General features: G+C 34.2%; 7 protein-coding genes across 7 annotated transcripts; 5 read left to right on the top strand and 2 right to left on the bottom strand.

Annotated features, from left to right (window-relative positions):
* Positions 1-1316: 1316 nt before the first annotated feature.
* Positions 1317-3211, bottom strand: SAPINGB_P003838 (uncharacterized protein; the record flags this gene model as incomplete). Its single annotated transcript, XM_031998553.1, has 2 exons — positions 1317-3065; positions 3116-3211. The coding sequence occupies 2 exons, from the start codon at positions 3209-3211 to the stop codon at positions 1317-1319; spliced, it is 1845 nt and encodes a 614-aa protein (XP_031854444.1).
* Positions 3212-3720: 509 nt separating this feature from the next.
* Positions 3721-4371, top strand: SAPINGB_P003837 (uncharacterized protein; the record flags this gene model as incomplete). Its single annotated transcript, XM_031998552.1, has 1 exon — positions 3721-4371. The coding sequence occupies one exon, from the start codon at positions 3721-3723 to the stop codon at positions 4369-4371; it is 651 nt and encodes a 216-aa protein (XP_031854443.1).
* A 649-nt stretch (positions 4372-5020) lies between these two features.
* On the top strand, positions 5021-6190 carry SAPINGB_P003836 (uncharacterized protein; the record flags this gene model as incomplete). The annotated part of the gene is made up of 1 exon (XM_031998551.1): positions 5021-6190. The coding sequence occupies one exon, from the start codon at positions 5021-5023 to the stop codon at positions 6188-6190; it is 1170 nt and encodes a 389-aa protein (XP_031854442.1).
* Positions 6191-7404: 1214 nt separating this feature from the next.
* Positions 7405-8059, top strand: SAPINGB_P003835 (uncharacterized protein; the record flags this gene model as incomplete). Its single annotated transcript, XM_031998550.1, has 3 exons — positions 7405-7688; positions 7798-7981; positions 8042-8059. 3 exons carry the CDS (start codon positions 7405-7407, stop codon positions 8057-8059), a joined length of 486 nt encoding a protein of 161 aa, XP_031854441.1.
* A 63-nt stretch (positions 8060-8122) lies between these two features.
* SAPINGB_P003834 (uncharacterized protein) lies at positions 8123-9367 on the bottom strand (the record flags this gene model as incomplete). Its single annotated transcript, XM_031998549.1, has 1 exon — positions 8123-9367. One exon carries the CDS (start codon positions 9365-9367, stop codon positions 8123-8125), a length of 1245 nt encoding a protein of 414 aa, XP_031854440.1.
* A 630-nt stretch (positions 9368-9997) lies between these two features.
* On the top strand, positions 9998-11851 carry SAPINGB_P003833 (uncharacterized protein; the record flags this gene model as incomplete). Its single annotated transcript, XM_031998548.1, has 1 exon — positions 9998-11851. The coding sequence occupies one exon, from the start codon at positions 9998-10000 to the stop codon at positions 11849-11851; it is 1854 nt and encodes a 617-aa protein (XP_031854439.1).
* A 3861-nt stretch (positions 11852-15712) lies between these two features.
* On the top strand, positions 15713-18028 carry SAPINGB_P003832 (uncharacterized protein; the record flags this gene model as incomplete). Its single annotated transcript, XM_031998547.1, has 1 exon — positions 15713-18028. The coding sequence occupies one exon, from the start codon at positions 15713-15715 to the stop codon at positions 18026-18028; it is 2316 nt and encodes a 771-aa protein (XP_031854438.1).
* Between the last annotated feature and the right edge of the window lie 1830 nt (positions 18029-19858).

Below are 19858 nucleotides of genomic sequence, written 5' to 3'. Positions count from 1 at the left end.
AAAAAGTCATCCAAGTAAAAAGAAGCCCACCACTTCACTCCATTTATGGTCGGAAAAATACGCGGCTGTGAGTCCGAAAGCTTTTGTTTTAATATTTCACAAGTGGTTTGGTGTTTATTGTCTTGTATAGAAGAAGAGTCCACGATATTGATACCAATGGCATGAGGCTCTTTATAAGCCTAAGAGATGATCATGTAACCTGAAAGTCTCATAAGTGATATATACGCAAGGAAAAACGCAGTGGTAAAGACACAACTGAAACAAACAACACTATTGATGAGTTTGAGTGTGACGTACTAGCACAAATAAGAGTGTCTTCTATGACGGAAGTATAACAAAACTTCGAGAGTGCTTTCGCTAATAAAAACAATGGAAATATAATGAAGTTTAGGCTTGCTTTCAAGAGCAAAAGGAGATAGTCCAGTCAGTCTATTGGGTTTGCAAAATCCTTGTATATAACAAAAGAGATCGCTTCTGCAAGATATTGTCTGGTATATCAAAACAAACGCAATTCAAGAAAGGAAAAAGACAAGGGAAGTCATTTATCGCAAAACATGATCTCAAGTTGTACAATAAACTCACTAAGAAATTATATCCCTTAATTTCAATAGCATTCAAGGAAGAGGTGAGGAGTAGTCAAAAAAAGAGTATTATAACTCATGATATTTCGTTTATCGTTTTACAGAGAAAATCAAGAAATTGAAAAAATATTGCAGAGATCCGGTCTGCAGGAAAGACCCGAAAGTGTCCTAAACACCATAAAAAAAATTAACCAACATAGCGGTTGATGATTACTACCAAATCATTAAACATCTTATTACTATTGACAAAAATATAGTACTGCCGCCATTCGAAACTCAGAAATTGGTTGGTATTAGTAGAAAAATGGGGATGAACCAAAATTTGATATTGATTTCACACTACAAAATTTTTCCGGTGCCTTTCCTTCAAGTGCAAATTGACAGAAATGAGACTCTCTAGGATGAGTGAAGAGTAAACCAGTAAGACATGTATCAGTTGCGGACCAGTGGAACCTAATGGATCTTTCAGTGATCTTAAGTACCATTGTGACTCGTGTAGAATCTCTGTTGACAGAGACGTCATCAAATGTCTGTCTTCCTCCAGATAAACACATTAAATTCATGATCCTTTAAACTTAGTTGATTAAATCAATGCCATTTTATGGTATATTTCCATGAAGAGATATTAAATAAATTTATTAATACATCCAATACCCATGTTCGCCCTTTAGCAATAATAATAGTTATTTGAATAGGATTTTTTCTATTTTTATTTTATATATATTTTTATTTCTCTTACAACCAAAGCTTGCCTTCCTCAACAAGCAGGTCAGTGAGAAACTCAACCTCAGAGCGCTTACGACCTTCGGAAAGCCAATCAGAAGCAAGACGCTTGGGCCAGCCCTTAAGGGTATTGACTTCGGCCACGGCATCAGTAGTGCGCCCCTCAGAAAGAGCAGTGTTTGCACGAGCAAGGATAGCCTCAACATCATCGCCAGTAGGATTACCTTCCTTCTTCCAAAGAAGTTTAGAGAAGACAAGTGATCCAATATGGCCAGCTATACCAGCGTTAGGTGGTAACAGAGACGCTTTACGAATTTCAGGTTCCAAAAGGTGGAAGCGCGCAGCAAGTTGAGCTGGCGACAAAACACCTTGCTCCAGCGCCTCTTGGGGTACGGCAGCCACAACAGCACCCAATAGCGTATCTTTAGAGTTTGTTTCGTCAATTGTCAGCTTTTCTACTGCAGCAAAGTATGGAGCCAAAGGCACGGGCTCATCTTGAGCAAGAGCGAGCCGCAGTTTAGTGATGGAAAATTGAAGTTTGGCCGCACGGTCGGCATCAGAAACGGCTTTGTCAGTCTTAGCAACAAGTTCTTGTACATTAGAAACCTCAGCAGCAAGCTCCTTCAAGTTAGACAGGCGGCCTTCACGCTCAGTTTCAACACGTTCAACAACTTGCTTTGCAAACTCACGTTCACGTGCAGCATGCACTGCCAATAACTGATTATTAGCATGAGCAAAAATAACACGATTAGCAGCATTGACTTCGTTTTGTAAGCGCTCGTTGTAAGCTTGTGCAAGACGTTTGGTCTCATCATGGAATTCACGAGCCCATTTTTCCTCTTGAGCACTGACAGCAGTCTTAAGCTCATTAATACTCGATTCAAGACGATGCTCAGACTTTGCAATATCAGTAGCAGCAAGCTTTTTGGCTTCAGCAGCAGTAGTTGCCTTAATCGAATCAATTGAGGTGGAAAGAGCATGGAGTTCATTGGAAATAGCTTCAACATCGGCTGAGCTTGCCTTTGCCTCGTTGACGACTTCAATGAAGGCATTAAGACGCTCAATAGACTTTGAAACAGCAGGGTCGGCACCAGAAGGAACACTAATCAAAGGGAGAGAAGGCTTAACCGCAGATGAAGATAAGGAAGAGGAAGGAGTCGAAGCACTGGTAGCTTCTGTGGGAGCTGAGGCAATTGAAGACGTTTCGGAAGACGCGGGCTTTTGTTGCTGCTTGTTGTTAGCATTTTTAAGAATGCTAGCAGCGCCGGGAGCAACATCGTGGTCATCAACAGGGGGCTTCCAAGTAGTTGAAGCACCAGAAGCGCGAGACTGAGTTGCCGTAGTTTTACTGGAAGTAATTGAAGAGGGGGAAGAATCGGAAGAAGATGGGAAAGATGCAATTGTGGGAAGTGAATTGGAAAAGCGTCTCTTGAAGCGTTGTTCCTCAAGGAAGTAAATAATGTCCTCAGCAAAGGGAACATTCTCAGTGAATAAATCACGGAAAGCATCGTCATCCAATGAGTAGTAAACAGCACCACCATAAGCAATAGTAGTTAAGCCTAAAGTATAGAGAATGAAATTTCGGAAACGGTGGGTCTTTTTGGGAGGCTTGACCTGGGGAGGAGGAGGAGGAGGAGGAGCAGCAGATGATTGTGACTTTGCTTCCTCTTTAGGTTGCTTGGGCTCTTTAATTGGTCTTCCCTCAAAGACCATTGGGGGCAGGTCGCCGGCACCTGGAGGTTTGCTAATATATCTGGCAGCCTAAAATTTTATTAGCTATAATTTAAAACTAATTATGTGCTATAACTTACAGAGCCAGAAAGAGCTCGAGTAGAAGAAAAAGATTTAGCAGCTAATTGCTTAGCAACAGCGCCAGATCTTGTGACAGTAGCGATACTTCCCAACATTTTAAATGATAGAGGGAGGTCAGAGCACAGGTCGTGTTTTGACGGTTAATGATAGTGATGATGGTGATATTTGAGGAGGATTTGAAGAGGTTTGTTTGTGGGAAGAAAGTGCTGGTCATTGGTGGAGCACATTACGCTTCAAAAAATTTGAAGGCAAATAGCCAATCAGTATCTATAAAAAGAAAATAATTTATAAGCACTGACTAATCATGACATGTCATTTAAGTTGCACGATAATAGTAATCGAAATAAACTCGAGAAAGATCTAGCTGTTTTTTTTTTTAAGGATTATTGTCAGATGATATACTTTTACCAATATATATATATACGGATCCTTTTCCTAGAAAATTCCAAGTTATTATAATAGGATGATAGAAGTTGTTAGTAAAGTATAAATAGAAGAGGTTTTCATGTAGAAAAAGAAAAAGAAAAAGAAAAAGAAAAACAATAAACAATAAACACCAATTTAATTGATAAACAAATTCAACAGCCAAAACAATTTTATGACAATGGCTTTAAATACTGAGCTTTTTGGCGGTGCCATAAAAGTAAACCTTCCACAAGGATTTATAGATGCAAGTCTTTTCCGTCAAGTGCCTGATACACAAGAAGTTTTTGTTCATCAAACTGTGGATGACTCAATGATGTTTGACTTGCTTGAACGTCTAGACTCTCCTACAGATTTTCACGCTCTCAAAGAACATTTAGATGAGATTTCCCGAATTAATGATACAGACCCTAATTCGCAGTTAATACAGCTTTATACTGAAACTCACCCACTTAGAAAAAAATCTATTAGTTCTAAAGCCTCACCAGCATATATCACAGTGGCTATTGAGCCCGCCAAAAAATGGGGACGAACTACAAAATTGAACAATGAACCAGAATCAGCCAATGACAACGTTCTTGAAGAACCAATTTTGGTGCTAATTCTTGTTTTGATTCGGATAAAAGATGTAGAAACTGATTTTATTGTGTCTTACAACACCCCAATTACCAAGATAAGTGAGCTCAAGGCTTTACAAGAAATATTTGATCAAAACGAAGATTATTCGACCTCATCATTAGAAAAACTTCCTTCGCGGGTTCAAGAAGGCGTAAAGAACATTAAAGAAGTTCTTAATTCTTTAGAAGTCGAAGATTGGACACTGTTCGCGTAATTTTTTTTTTCTTTTTGATAAATTATACATTTTTGAAATATAAAAATATATCAAAAAAAATCTAATTGAATGAAAATTCTCAATCATTCATATATTTAAGCTACGTATCTATTAGCATTTGATGAGTGAAACAGAGTTTTTTTGTTTGCGTAAACTCCATTCTAAATTTTTTTGTTCTAAAAAAAACCTTATAACGACTTGTGTACTAATGAACACCTCACACATTATTTACTTATTAGGCCCTTGCCGCCCTGATAACACCTTAAAAACAACATTAAATATATTCACTAAGGTGGCCTTTGATAAATTCTTTTTTGATTAAGACCTTAAGAACTTGGACAAATGCATTTTGATTGAAGCCTATTATAAGAATTCAACTTGATTAAAACAAGAAACAGATAATAGCTTTATGATAACTTACTTTCTTACAGTTTTTATTTGTGCAGTTTAACTTTGTCTAAGATTCAAGACTCCTGTTCTCCTTGGAAGAAAAAAAAAATCAAAAAATAAGAACAGCCTTTCTCCCCCTTTATTCTACTTTTTCACTTCCCCTACTTTTAACTTGTTTTTCCTACTTTACTTTTGGGATTACATAGATTAAAGTCCTAGTTTTTTTCACTGTTTCTTTCATTCCTTTTTTCTTAAAGAAATGCTAATGCTGACATATCGTCGGGCTGTGCTCACCACGGGCCTTGTGCTCGTGCTTTTTTTCCTTTTCTTTGGTGGCTCAAGCAACCTTTCACCAAAGTCTTTTTTTCAAAACACAGATCTTGAACAATCAATCAGGAGAGTGAAAGAAGATTCAGAAAACATTTTACGCGAGTTTCAGCGAACTGCTAGAGAGCAAGCCGAGCTCCAAGATAAGAAGCTTGAAGCTTTTGAACAAGAACGCAAACTCCTCGACAAACAACTGCAACAATTACGCCGACTTCCTTCAGACACACCAGTTCGGACACAACTGGCTTATCAATTTCCCTACGATGTTTCTTCCCGTTTTCCCGCCTATATTTGGCAAACTTGGAAACAATCTCTTGATGATCCTAAATTTGATGGCAAGTTTCGAGAAAATGTTAACTCATGGCGAGACAAAAACTCAGGATTTGTCCATGAAGTCATGTCTGATGATATGGCACACGCAATCATTCAACATCTTTACATGAACGTTCCTCAAGTGATTGAAGCATTTCAAGCTATGCCTGAAAATATTCTTCGAGCAGATTTTTTCCGTTATTTAATTCTTCTTGCTCGGGGTGGCATTTACTCAGACGTTGATACACAGGCTCTGAAACCAGTTCCTAACTGGATCCCAGAAAATGTAGACCCTCAAAAACTTGGTCTCGTTATAGGAATTGAAGCTGATCCCGATCGGCCTGATTGGGCCGAGTGGTATGCTCGACGAATCCAATTTTGTCAATGGACTATTCAGTCTAAACCAGGCCATCCAGTACTTCGAGATATTGTCGCTAAAATCACTGAAGAAACTCTTCACCGAAAACACCATGGAACTCTTCCACTTCCTAATTCCAAAGATCGAGGCTCTCAAATTATGGACTGGACCGGTCCTGGTATTTGGACCGATTCTATTTTTGAATATTTTAATGATCCTCTTAAAAGTGGACTTCATTATCAGGTGAGCTGGCAGAATTTTACTGGAATTGATACTCCAGTTGTTTTATCAGACGTTCTAATTCTCCCAATTACTTCTTTTTCACCTGGTATTGGTACAATGGGCGCACAATCTGAGTCTCATCCATTGGCATATGTCAAGCACCATTTTGAAGGCAGCTGGAAACCTGCTAATGAAAGGATGAACGGATGAAAAACGAATAAAAAATATGAAGCATTTTCTCTTTTTAATGTACCATAGCATAATGATTATTTCGACTTTTTTAACTTAGAGTAAATGTATAGTTTTAATACATAACGTTATCTGGAATGAACAATAAAGTTGACTTAAATGATAAATAAAGGAACAAAAAAAATTAAAATAAAAACAAGATGAAAAAATGAATGGAAGATTAATAATGAAAAAAACTTTTTCTTAATACTAACCACAACTTCAAAATAATATCAAGAAACTTCTTAAATTAGCTTGTCAAGGGTAAATTTAATTAAGCACTATAGTCAAGCCATTCTATTAAAAAATAATTCACAAAAACTCCGTTTTAAGATATTGTTAAGACTGAAATTAAGACTGCAGTCAAATTAAATAGGTTGAGCATAAGCATATGTTTGGATCGTGATCGTGATCGTGATCGTGATCGTGATCGTGATCGTGATTGTAATTGTGATCGTGATACATATTATAAATTAGTTTATTTTTCGAAAAATATTTTAAATAAATAACTAGTAGCAACTGTTCATTTGCCGGCTAACGGAATACTTTTTTTTTAGCATATGAAGGAATCGTATTTAATAATATGACTTTTATGGATTTATCGTATTATCACCACATAATCACAAAATAATAAATTACATAATGACTAAAATTAGGACGAATCAAGAATACACTAGGATAGCCATATTACAATTTGCGTTTATTCTAGTATTCATCATACAAATTAATTTGCAATAAAGGTCTAGATAAAAGCTGAACTTTTCAATATTAATCATCATATTTCACCATATTCTACATTTCGAGTCAGAGAACTGTACTTGATAACTAACAGACGACGTAGCAACCTCAACTTATTCAATCTAAACAAATATTCTTGGCTCTAGTATTAATTATTTCTTAAAATAGGATGACATTAGGTTAAAAATGACACTGCTACTGGTATTAAGTATTAGAATTATCATGGGCTTAATTTGTAATGTAAATTTTTTAGTGAGGTGTGCCGCAATATATGTAAGCTTAGCTCAATGCAAGCATTATTCTAGCTAAGCTATTTATTTGACCAGGTTAGGGTTTTATTTTTTACTTTCTTAATTTTCTTAATTTTCAATAAAATATATTGATTGATTCAAATCATTGCTAACATTATATGAAAATAATCGAAAACTCGTTTAAAATCAATTTTATTAAATAAAAAAATGAATGTTTCCACATCAACTATTGAACAACCTCGACGGAAGCCAAATCAAAGTATAACTGACTCTGAAGACGCGTCTATATTAAATCTTGGCCGTGAATTTGACGTCAATCAAATTGGACATGATGGCAATGTTTCGAAACTAATCACTTTAAACTTATCTGAAACTCGTATATTGATTAATGCAGTACTCAAGCAGCGAAGGAAAGAGGAATCAGGGAAACATTTCAATGATGGTGATATTAATGATAATGAAGACGAAGAAGATTTTTCAAATTCAAATGAGTATGTCATATCAACAATAAAAAAAATAAGTTAACTTACCGAAAATAATTTTTTATTATAGAGTATTAAGAAAAACTCAAGAATATCTATCAATTTTTGCAAGGTTTAGAAATGAAGAAACTGTTAAAGCTGTTGAAAATCTTCTAAACTCAGCCGAGAATGCGGATCTCCATCCATTTGAAGTAGCTCAATTGGGATCACTTGCTTTTGAAGAAGCTGATGAAGCTAAAACTTTGATCCCCAGTTTAGCTAAAAAGAAGACTGATGATGAACTCCAGTTGATTTTAAGTCAGGTAAGCATATTTATTTATCTATTTAAAATATTAATCTGTTCTAATTTTTGTTTCTTTTAGCTCAACAAATTAGGTTAGCTGTTCAATTCATTAACGTTCATTTACATTTAATGAAATATATAGTTTTATTAATTTTGTTATTTACATTAGTAAAAGCTCATCATGATATTTATATAGAAAATGTCGCCCCCCATGTAACCACCACTTAGGAAGGCATGAAAAAGGTTGAAAGTCAATATTGCTTGCTGGGTTTTCATCGCAATAGCATCTACCAGAAGAATATGATGCTTCATCATGTGGACATCGATAGTAAGGAGGGTGCTTATAACCTATGTCAGCAAAATGATGAATTTCGGAGCGGTTGAGCATCATCGTAAGTGCTATGGTATGAACAGGAGCATCACCCCAACGCTCGTAGAAAAATCCTCCACGCTTGTCAAGAAAATCAAAATATTTCAGATACAATTCTGATCTAAAAAAATTGAGATTTCCTATTTCAAAATTACTCCAAAAATGACAAAGGTTATACTTTGATTTCGATTGTACGTAATAGTCATCAGGTCGTACGGTTGATTTATCTAAAATGAACTGAGCAGCATTATTTGATGCTAGAAAATTTTTATTTGCATTAAAAAATTCTTCTGCTGTGTCCCATAAAGTAGGTATAGTGTCTTCATACTCTGGAATCGAAATAACAAAACCATATGTTTTATTGTTTTCGCGCATAAACGTGAATGGATCGTAGTTTTGATCACAATAGAATCGAGTTCCCGGTTCCACTCTCCAATACCACTCATACTTAAGCATAAGTTCATGGCGAAAAAAAAAGCCAGAGTTGAAGCGGCACATATGCCTATACGAAATAGAACCACCATATATAACACCCCGCCTTTCATAATCGTTTCGGGCTTCCTCAAACACATTTTCATCAATAAAATCAGGAATGGACCAAAAATTGGTAGGAATAAGCCCATACTCAGTTTTTCCAGACGCAATGCCCGTCGTTAGCCGTTTAAATTCTTCTGTAAATGGTACATCATTTAGAAAGGTCCAAGGATACCGATATTGCTTGTTAAATCTATCCTCTATTTCTCGCATTATTTTAAGGGTTTCTTGGAGTTCACTATTACGAACCAAAATATAAAATGTAGCGTTTTCATTTCCAATTTGTGTACGGTTTTTAGTATGGTATATTCCTGTATCTGGCAAAAAAGAAAGATCGGAAATTGTTAACACCTCATCATCGATATTATTCATTTCAGTATCTGAAATACTTTTGGCTTCAGATTTAATATTTGGTATTATATTGGAGCTGCCTAAAAAATCATATGAGCTACTAGAAATAAAAACACTAACTATTAAGCAAAGAATTCCCCCAACAATCATTAATGTAAAAGATAATTTTAAAAGGTTGTCAGTTTTTTTGCTTTCGCCATTTTTTTCTCCATTGTTCGGCGTGGAAGAAAATACTTTTTTGGTATTATCAGCCATGTTTAAAACCAATTTAAAAGTTTCAATCTTAAAATAAAACCGTTATCAGTATTAATCTATAAATATTCCGAGACTTAAGTTACTTCAAAAGTAACAAATAGATTTAATCCCCCCCTTTTTTTTTAAAAAAGATGATCCTTTAATATCGTTAAAATATCTTATAAGATATTAGATTATCATAATTATGATAATCTATGAAATTCACTGTTGAAAAAATTAGTCAGCAGAATAAAAAAATCTTGAATATTTTAAACCTCATAATGACTTTGGAATTTAACGTCTTTCAACTTGGTAGTATTGAAAAAAGAATCACGTGTTTTAGAGAAAAAAAACTGCAGGCCAGTTTTTTTGCAAATGCTTGATGCTTGGTCTATCCTGCGAAAAATATTCTGAAATTGTTATTAACTAATTAGTTTAGTTATAACTAAACCACGGTCTATTACTACGACTTTTATTTTTATATTTTAAAAATTAGCTAAAATATAACTTATTTTAAAGTGCAACTAAGCCCTGCTTCATTTTTTTATGTTTTTTCTTAAACAGCTTAAATCCAGTGTGGTGGCTTCACAAAGGTTTACCAGCGGATCCTCATGCATTTTTCGTTTACCAGCTTCTAAATCACGATTTAACCGATTATTTTTGACAACTAGATTTCAATCATCGTTAAAAATTAACCCTAGGAATGTAACCAGGAGAACTCGTAATGGCGTCGAGATACCTCCGTTTCCAAAAAAAAACACCCGAACTCAAAATATTTTAGCTGCCTTTGCACTGTCTCTTGCTTTTGGTACCGTTGCCTACAATCTTCATGATCCTTTTAAGGATATTGTTGATGGAATTTATTTTTCAAGTAAACGAATCGGGGTGGTCACTGTCGCTTCGGTACAGGGGTTTTTAATTTATAAATCTCTTCTTTCTAAAAAATTTGATTCAGAGGAAGATCGAGATAAAGCATATTCAGAGGCTCATCTACAAGCTGCTTTGATCACCCGCAATGCACTGGAAAGAAATGCTGGAATCTTTATAAAAATGGGTCAACATATAGCAGCATTAACATATCTATTCCCCCCTGAGTGGACTGAGACAATGATACCGTTGCAAGATAAATGTCCTATTTCTTCGATTGAAAGTATTCATTCCATGATCGAAAATGATCTTAATGTTAAATTTAGTGACATTTTTGAGGATTTTGACACAGCACCTATTGGCACTGCTTCTCTTGCTCAAGTTCACAAAGCACATTTGAAAGAAACGGGTGAACTTGTTGCAGTAAAAGTACAACATCCAACTCTTCAACAATTTGTTCCTCTTGATATCCTTATGACCAGAACGGTTTTTGCTATGCTTGACTACGTTTTTCCCGAGTATCCACTTACATGGTTAAGCGAAGAGCTTCAGTCTTCTATTTACGTCGAACTTGACTTTACTAACGAGGCTAAAAACTCTCAAAAAACTGCTGAGTATTTTAAGGATTATTATGATGTCACAGCCCTTCGTGTTCCCGAAGTTCGTTGGGCAAATAAACGTGTTTTGACAATGGAATATCTCTCAGGGGGGCGCCCTGACGATATCCAATTTTTAAAAGACCACAACATTTCCCGAGCCGATTTAACAGCTTGTTTGGCGCATGTTTTTAACAATATGATTTTCACTCCTAATGTAGGTTTACATTGTGATCCTCATGCTGGAAACATTGCAATTAGGCCTATTGAAAATGCTAATGAGGGTTCTGGAATCTGGCGACTTCTTCAAAAAACGTTTGCACCTTGGGCAGCTCCAAGAAATTTTGAAATTATTCTATACGACCATGGCCTTTATCGAGATGTTCCAACACCTTTGAGACGTGCTTATGCTCACTTTTGGCTTGCACTAATTGACAAAAATGTTGATTCAATGAGAAAATATGCTAAGGAATTTGCTGGAATTAATGATGAACAGTTTCGTTTGTTTGCTGCCGCAATCACTGGTCGGGATTTTGATAATGCCGTACAAAATGTTATGTCAAAGCGTTCTGCTGATGAGATCCAACGAATGACCCATGCTGTTGCACACGAGGGGCTGTTAAGTGATGTGATGCGTCTTTTACACAAACTTCCACGTGTTGTTCTACTTATTTTAAAAACCAATGACTTGACCCGCTATTTAGACGAAAAGCTTGACAGTCCTCTGGGACCCGAAAGAACTTTTTTGATTATGGCCACCTATTGTGCTCGTACAGTTTATGAGGAAGATCGAGAAGGCATCTTGAGCAAATATCGAAGGTTTGGTATAACTCGTTATACCAAGCTTTTTCTTAACTGGTGGACGTATTTTAAACGACAAAGTCAGTTAAGTATATATGATTTCTATGTTTCATTCAAAGATCTTTCTCATGACTGACCCTACTGTTCAACTTATATTAAAAAAAATCTGGGGTGGTAATATCAGAAAGTTAGATGAGAATTATTAAAAAACTTTACATATTTTTAATAATTTAGTAAACCCGTGTAAAAACTAGGTCTACAACGCAAATACTATCAATGAATTGTATGCCGATTCTTGTTGATTTGAAAATTTAGAAACTTTAGAAACTTTAGTGTCAACAAAATGACATCAAAAGAAGAAATATGCAAATTAATGATCAGTAATTTACCAATTACCTACAGAAATTTGATATTATACTTATGGAATGGTTCATATAAATCAAAAGGGACATTGGTTCTGGATTTTTTGTTCTAGCCACCTGTTGAGTTGTCCTGTTTTTTGAATAAAGGGTATTTCTAAATTTTAATTTCAATCTGATCCTAAGAAACAGATAAAAAGGTTCAACAAAAGAAATTTTCACCATGCAGAAATTAACGGTTTTGTTTAGGAGGGTTATTACGTGAACAAACAAATAGTGCAGTATCAGTATAAAAATGAAGAAGAAATTAATCTTTTAATTTCTGAAAAAAAAAATTAAACAGAATAACTCAACATATGGTGAGAACCAAATAGTTTAAAGAATGCCTACCAGAATCCTCTGTGGTCTGGAACTTCATCAGTTCACCTTGTTAAACGTTGGCCTTAAGATGGACTGGGTTTTCTCCTCAGTAATATTTTGATATGCTGTGCTAATGGTGGTTATCCAACATACACCGTGATCTTACTTAAATATTATGGTAATGTATAAGAATTATTTAACTTTTGTAATTTTTTTGTGATTCATTTTGTAGTACAGTAGAAATAGTGCAGTAATGAATCGATTATATAATTCTGTTAAAAAAAGACATAATAATATATTACACTATAAAGCTAGTTTATTAATATTTTATTAATATTTTATTAATATTTTATTAATGTTTTATTAATGTTTTATTAATGTTTACTAATAAATTTATTAAATAATTGTTTCTTATACCAAGTAGCTTCTTCCATAAAAGTCAAAGAAAATCAGTTTGTAACGGTAAACCGTTACAATCATATCTAATTCATTTGATAAACTTATTCAACAACACCTATGATTTTTGATATCATATAATTTTCAAATGGATAATTTTGATACCTACGAAAAATGCCTATTAGTAAAAAAGGGATCACAGACAGACGCTGAATTCATCAAGCTTCTTCAAGATGAGATAAAAAAAGCTTATGAAGAAATTAAAAAACTGAAGTTCGAACTACATGAGAAAACGAAAAGTTGCAATGCCTACAAAAAATCAGTGAAAATACTTAAAGCCAAGCGGATTGAAGATAAGGAAAGACTACGTGCTTGGCATGAGAGAATCGCTTTGATGGCTCATTCCGATACTGATATCGAAGCTTCACCTTTTGTGAGAATTTCAAATGATGTTGATTTAAGTTATTTAAGTAAATATGATCAAACGATGGGTGACCAGGAGTTTCGATTAGTAGTTGATGAATCAGATAGACAAAATTTGAGGTATGTTCAATCAGACGAAGTAGTCATAAAAAAAGGAACAAAAAATCAGTTGCCAAACAATGTAAAAGAAACATCTTTTTTAAATGATAGAAGCAAAGAGGGGTTAAAGCGAACGTTTGAAAATGAATCCAAACATTCTTTCATAAACATACCGGATCCTTTATTTTCCGACATAAACCAAGATAATAAAGATAGTAAGACCAAAATCTCTAAGTCAAAGTACAATGGTAACATCTTCTTTGGAGACATTGATGATGACCTTAGAAAATTTCATGATAAATCAATGTTGGTGAATTCTAAAAAAAGCTTGCAATTTGGCTCTGATCTTTTACCACAATCTGATCTCAGTGCTACGGATTATCTCATTACTGAAAACAAAAATATTTCATACCAGTTAACAGAAAATTTAAATCGGATACCAAAATCCTCCTCCGTAAAATCCAATTCTGGGGCTAATCTTGACAAATGGCTTTTTTCCAAAAATATCTCCAACAACAGTAATAGCAGGAATAAATGCATTGATGTTTCAGAAAAAAACGCGGATTTTCACCCTCCAAAAAAGCCGAAACAATTAGAGCAACCAATAGTTTTAAACAGACGATATGAATCTAAAGATAGTTTTGTAACTAATAAAAAAATTGAAAAAAAACAAACTAGTTTTGATAAAGAAATAGGACAAGCCCCAATTAATTCAGAAAAAATAAAAATTGACAACGATATTACTTCCTACATAAAATTTGATGACTTATCGGATGCTGATTTTTTTGAATAGTGAGTAGCAGGTTACGTTAAATGTAACTATTGATTTCACAAATCTCAATTAATTTTAACAATTTAGTATTTTAAATTATCAATGGAAACCTGATGATTTCATCTTAAATCCTGATTTTTCGGAAGATTTCGATTTAGATTTTAAATCTGTTTTTAACGGAAAAGAGTGCAATTTAGAGAAGAAATGCACATTTTGTGAAAAGGTAGGATAGTGCTTAAATTAAAGATCTTAAGTATTAACTCTTTTTCTTTAGTTTGACCAAATTAAAATGAGATTATATGAATCAAATAAATTATCAAAATTCGAAAATATCGAGTCTACTAATCAAAAAATATCTACGGAATATTTTTCTTTAAAGAAAAATATATCTCAACAAAACCATGGGCCATTCAGACCAAAATCCCCAGAAGGATTTTGGCGGACAGATTTTCCTACAACTCAAGAAGTTTTAAAAGAACGAGAAGAGGCTGAGCGAACGCGTCAAAAAGTTGCATATTATCGTCTTAAAGAAGCTGTTATCAACTCTGAAAAAAAAATAAATAATGATAAAAGTTGTTATGGTAGATTCATTTTTCGGGATATAAGTTTACGAGAAAGATTTTCAAAAATAAACACATTTCATAAGTAAATAAAAAATAACTTGTTTTCACTTTGCCACGTTCAAATCTATGGTTTGGTATTTTCATCTGGAATAAATAAATGTAACATTGTTATCTAAAACTAATTAATTTTATTACATTATTATAATGTAATTTTACTTAAATTACTTTAAACCTTTATTAAATTTACACGTGATATATTAGCAAGATTACAGTTTTAACTAAGAATATTTTAAATATTAATTTTCTTGTAATAGTTAAGGTATTACAGGAGAGGTTTATGGTGGTAGTGAAGAAAAAAATTCTAACCATCATTCTTTTTGGTTTTTCCTAACTAAAAGTGTCTTTTCTGATACAACACACACACATAAGGTATGATATCATAGGTTTTATTTTTATTTTTTTTATTTTTATTATTATTATTTTTATTTTACTTCGCCCTGGGATAATCACTCTATCCACACGTTCTATTTAATCATTTAAATATCTTTTATCGAAACAAGTAATGAAAAGTTTACTTCAATTATTTATAGTAGCATGATATAATCATCCTGATTATATCGGAGATCTTTGAATATTTTACCATTCAACACAATTCAAAAAATTGGAATAAAAATGAAACGATAGTAAAAATTGGAACTAATTTAGAAATAAATAAAAATTGACTAAAAGAACTGGGGGTTGACTTTAGAATATTTTCTTTCGTATAGAGATATTTGAATATGCGTTTACATACCCTTAATTTTCCAAAATTATTTCAACGATTAGATCAGTTTTTAACATGTTTTTACTTATCGTCTAGGTTAATATTCAAGTTACTTTTTTTTCTCATTACTCCTGTTTTCATTTCAATATTCAATATACAATTAATGAAAGGGTGCCTTTCGAACATGCAAAATCAACTTCTGTAACTTCTACTGTTAATGAGCAATTTCTTTAAAAACCGCCATCTTCTTTTTTTGAATAATATGATTCCGTCAACAGTCCCCCAAAAAAAAGAAACAGCAGTTTCTTTGTCCCAGACATCTGATGCGAAGAGTCTTCTTGAAATGGAACCTAATCCATTTGAAATGTCGTTCAAGGAACGCGAATCCTCTGTTGCTGCTGCAGCAGCAGCAGCTGTGGCAATAACACAAAATAAAAATTCATTGACTAATCAAAATGGGATAGCTACCTCTTCATTATCCAAACCGGTTTCTTCAGCTGTCCCTTTAACAAATACTACGAGTAGTACTTCTAGTCAAACTAATGTTATATCGCCGACTTTATTTTCAGGTTCTCAATTTTTAACTCCGGGTGGTAGACGAATGCTGCCTCCAATGTCTGCCATTTCATCTCCATCCTCGTTGCTTCCTAATGGCACTATAAGTCCTGTTTGGACTGAATCACTGCGTTCTGGCCCCCTTTCTCCTGCAATGCTTCAAGGCCCTCAACACCAACAGCAAATTCAACATATTCAATCGCAACCACAGCCACAACCACAACCGCAACCACAACCGCAACCGCAACCAAATCCACAACCACAACCGCAAACGCAACCGCAAACGCAACCGCAAACGCAAACGCAACCTCAACCTCAAACTCAACCGCAGTCGCAGTCGCAACCGCAACCGCAACCGCAACGACAAAATAATTCTCAACATCATTTGAAATCTACATCCAATTCTTCTGCCACATCGTCTTTATCATTACTTAGTTTGGCCAATGCTACTAGCGTTGCTGCTCCGGCATCTTCTGCTCCCATTAATTCTTCTTTTCAATCGACATCAAGTTCTCGCCCTGGCCCTCTTTCACCATTCCCTAATAGCTTATCTAATTCGCTTCTTCAAACGGATGTCCCGCTTTTTTCTACCCCAGGCCCGGCCACAGCAGCCATTCTCTCCTCTCTTGGAGGTGATATAATTAACGGGTCGACCGGTGTTACTCCCCTTGGTTTCAAGGTTTCTACTGGAGGTGCATCGGGTGGGGCTTCTATGATTCCGACTCTGTTACCCACAGGTTCTCAACCTATTCCAAATGGCGTGAACAATAAGCCAACATCTGTTGCTCCATCTATAGCGCTTCCTAGTTCTTCGACAACTACTACAGAAAACATTTTTTCAAATCCAGCTACAACTAACATTGATACCATTACCGGAAATAATGTTGCTCAGTTACCTGTACCACATATTCATTCTTCTTATAATGGATCTGTGGATGCTGCTAACTCTTTGTATTTGATGAGTAAGAGTGGTGTGATACCTTCTCAACCGTCTCAAACTAAGCTTAATTCGCATCAACAATCACAAACAACTCAAGGACTTTCTAGTGACTTTATTTCTATTCATCCAGCTTCCCAAGAGCAAACAAAAAAACAATTTACTCCAATTTCAGCGTCCAAAACTATTACCTCGCCTATATTAAACCAACAAGCAATTAATAACTCTCAATTAACAACTAACTTATCCGACAGCATTAAAGGAAATAATGCTAATGATATCAAAGTAGAACCGTCCGTTTCAGATGTTATTACATCTCCTGCTTTGAATCCTCAAAATCCTAAAAAAAATAATTCAAAAAGCACTAATCGATCTAAGAGGAAGCGAAGCAATAGCTCCGATTTTCCTTTGACTGATCAAGCCCATAATGTTAAAAAAGAATGTTTTGAGACTTTGCCTATACCTGAAAATAAATCAGACCTGGAAAAGTCAAAGATATTTGATGACAGTTTATCTGCTTCACCTCCATCCTTATCACCTTCAAATACCAAACATGAAAAAAAGAAAATGTCTGCAGAAGAAAAAAGAAAATCGTTTTTAGAACGCAATAGAATTGCAGCACTAAAGTGTCGTCAGCGGAAAAAGCAATGGATGGAAGATTTGCAAGAGAAAGTTGAAACTTATACAATAGAGAATAACAGTTTAAAAAAACAGCTTAATTCTGCTTTTGATGAAATAAGAAATCTTAGAACATTGCTTCTTCAGCATAAGGATTGTTCGTTAGGTCTTTCCCCAGAACTGTTATCAAAATTGCTTGCCCCAATCACCTCTTCAATTGAAGATAGTAGCAAAAAAAATATTGAAAATTCTAATAAACCTCCTTTAAAAGCGGGAACAGAGTCTCAAAATTCTGTTTCAAGTTATACACAAGACCGCTCTCATGGGATCTCTCAACAGTCAAAGGCCATACATGCAACTGAAAATCCTATTGGTATAAATTTATCCGGTATTATACCAACCCAAAGCATCGCATCTGGAATTCAGCAACCTCATCCACATTCAAACCAACAAGGTTATCGGTTTTAGAACATTCTATCAAAATAATGTTTGAATTTATTTTATAATCTTTAGCACTTAATTATATGGAATTGGACCAGTTATGAAATTATGAAATGTTTTTATGCGAACTCATAAATTTCGTGATCTCCCCAATATTCAGGGTAGTGTGGGGTAAAAAACAGCATCAAGACCTAGTCCTGCTGTTGCCCTTGCAAGAAAAATAAAAGGAGACACCATACCAGCCTGCTATTTTTTGGCTAAGAGAAGACGATGTTACTCTGAATACCAGTTGACTCAAAAATCTTTTACCAACCAAGTACTCAATTACCGTTCTATTTATCTGCCTCAATTTATAAAAACAAGCCCACTTTTTTTTATCCATCCAAAATCTTTTGTTTTTTTAAATTCTTCATACATTTATTTATTAATTCGTATTCAGTTTATCTTTCCTTAATTAAATTTTATTATATTTTCAATTATCTTGTAAGTAAATACCATATTACGTCAAAGTCAAAAATGCCCCTTGATCTTCTTGATATCTTTTTATTTAATGACTTGCAACCACTGATTTTTTGTAGATAGAGATGTTAACTCGACTATTACGATTTATAAAAAATAGACATCCTAATTTATTATTGATATTTTCCTACATAACCAACCCATTTACTTTTACCCTTAATTTCCATTATCGCTTCAGGAATTAACTTCAAGAAAAGGAAAAAGTTTTAAAACCATTTTGGAATGCAGCATACAAAGACATATCGGAACCATTGTGGTTGCCTACAGAGGCTCTTTGTACAAATTTAGATTTGAGCTCGTTGAACAGGCCAACCAACTTTCTGAATGAAGGGCCCTTATCGGTTTATCGGTGACAATTTCGTTGAACGCAAGCAGGTAAATAATTTTCCTATCCTATCATACTCAAGAAAAGTTTCGAATCATTTAAAAATGGAGAAAAGAATCCCCATAATACCGATCTGGAATCTAATTATAAATGATATTTAAAAAAAACAAAAAACAAAAAAACTATTATATCTTTTGCCAGATTTCCCTCTTTATAAAAAGTGGTTTATTATCAAACCCAAGTTACTATTCTTTGAACATTTTAATTTCAGCGTTTATCTTGGTCCTATGAAAACCCAAGTTTTTAATAACAGGTTCATTGGGAGGGAGTATTATCTTTTGGTGTAAAATGAAAACTTCTTCTAACAATACTAGCGAAAAGGCCGATAATACAAGCAGATAATACGAGCATAATTGAGTTTGTTAAAAAGTTTGAAGCCCACAATGAATTAATTTCTGATATTATATTTTTACCATTATTACTAGAGTCGATGTAAGTAAAACAATAAGAAAATCGAAGTTATAATCTTTGACATGATCAACATTTTTGAGCTTCATTAACAAGCTCGCTCACTATATTTGTTAATCATCTAATAGTTCATCCCTGATCCAAGGCGGTAATTTAGGTGGCGATGGAACAGGTGGAGAGAGCATGGGTGCAAAAGAAACTGGAAATCTGTATTTTTAGAATTAATTTGATTACCCTGGTTCTATTAGATTTGATATGCCATTTCGCTTAAATAAGGCTAATTCTGGTCTTAATTCCCATGGTTCTCAATTTTAACTGCAGAGGCGCCGTGGTTAGAAAAAAAATACACAATTCTGGGTCAATTAGATTATTCTGATGCTATTATATCTTTAAAAACAAGCAAAGAAGATAAGCCGACAAACCTTTCCATAATATCCATTAACATTGAATAATAACTCATTCTTCTTTTTTGTTATGTTGTTATGTTAACTCAATTTATTATATTTATAAATACATAAGTTAAAACAATTATTAGATCTTAAACA

This window comes from Magnusiomyces paraingens (genome assembly GCF_902498895.1).
Source record: "Magnusiomyces paraingens strain CBS 517.90 genome assembly, contig: contig3, whole genome shotgun sequence".
Lineage (NCBI taxonomy): Eukaryota > Fungi > Ascomycota > Dipodascomycetes > Dipodascales > Dipodascaceae > Magnusiomyces > Magnusiomyces paraingens.
The sequence above is the reverse complement of the archived record's forward strand: the minus strand, read 5'-3'. Positions and strand labels throughout refer to the sequence as shown.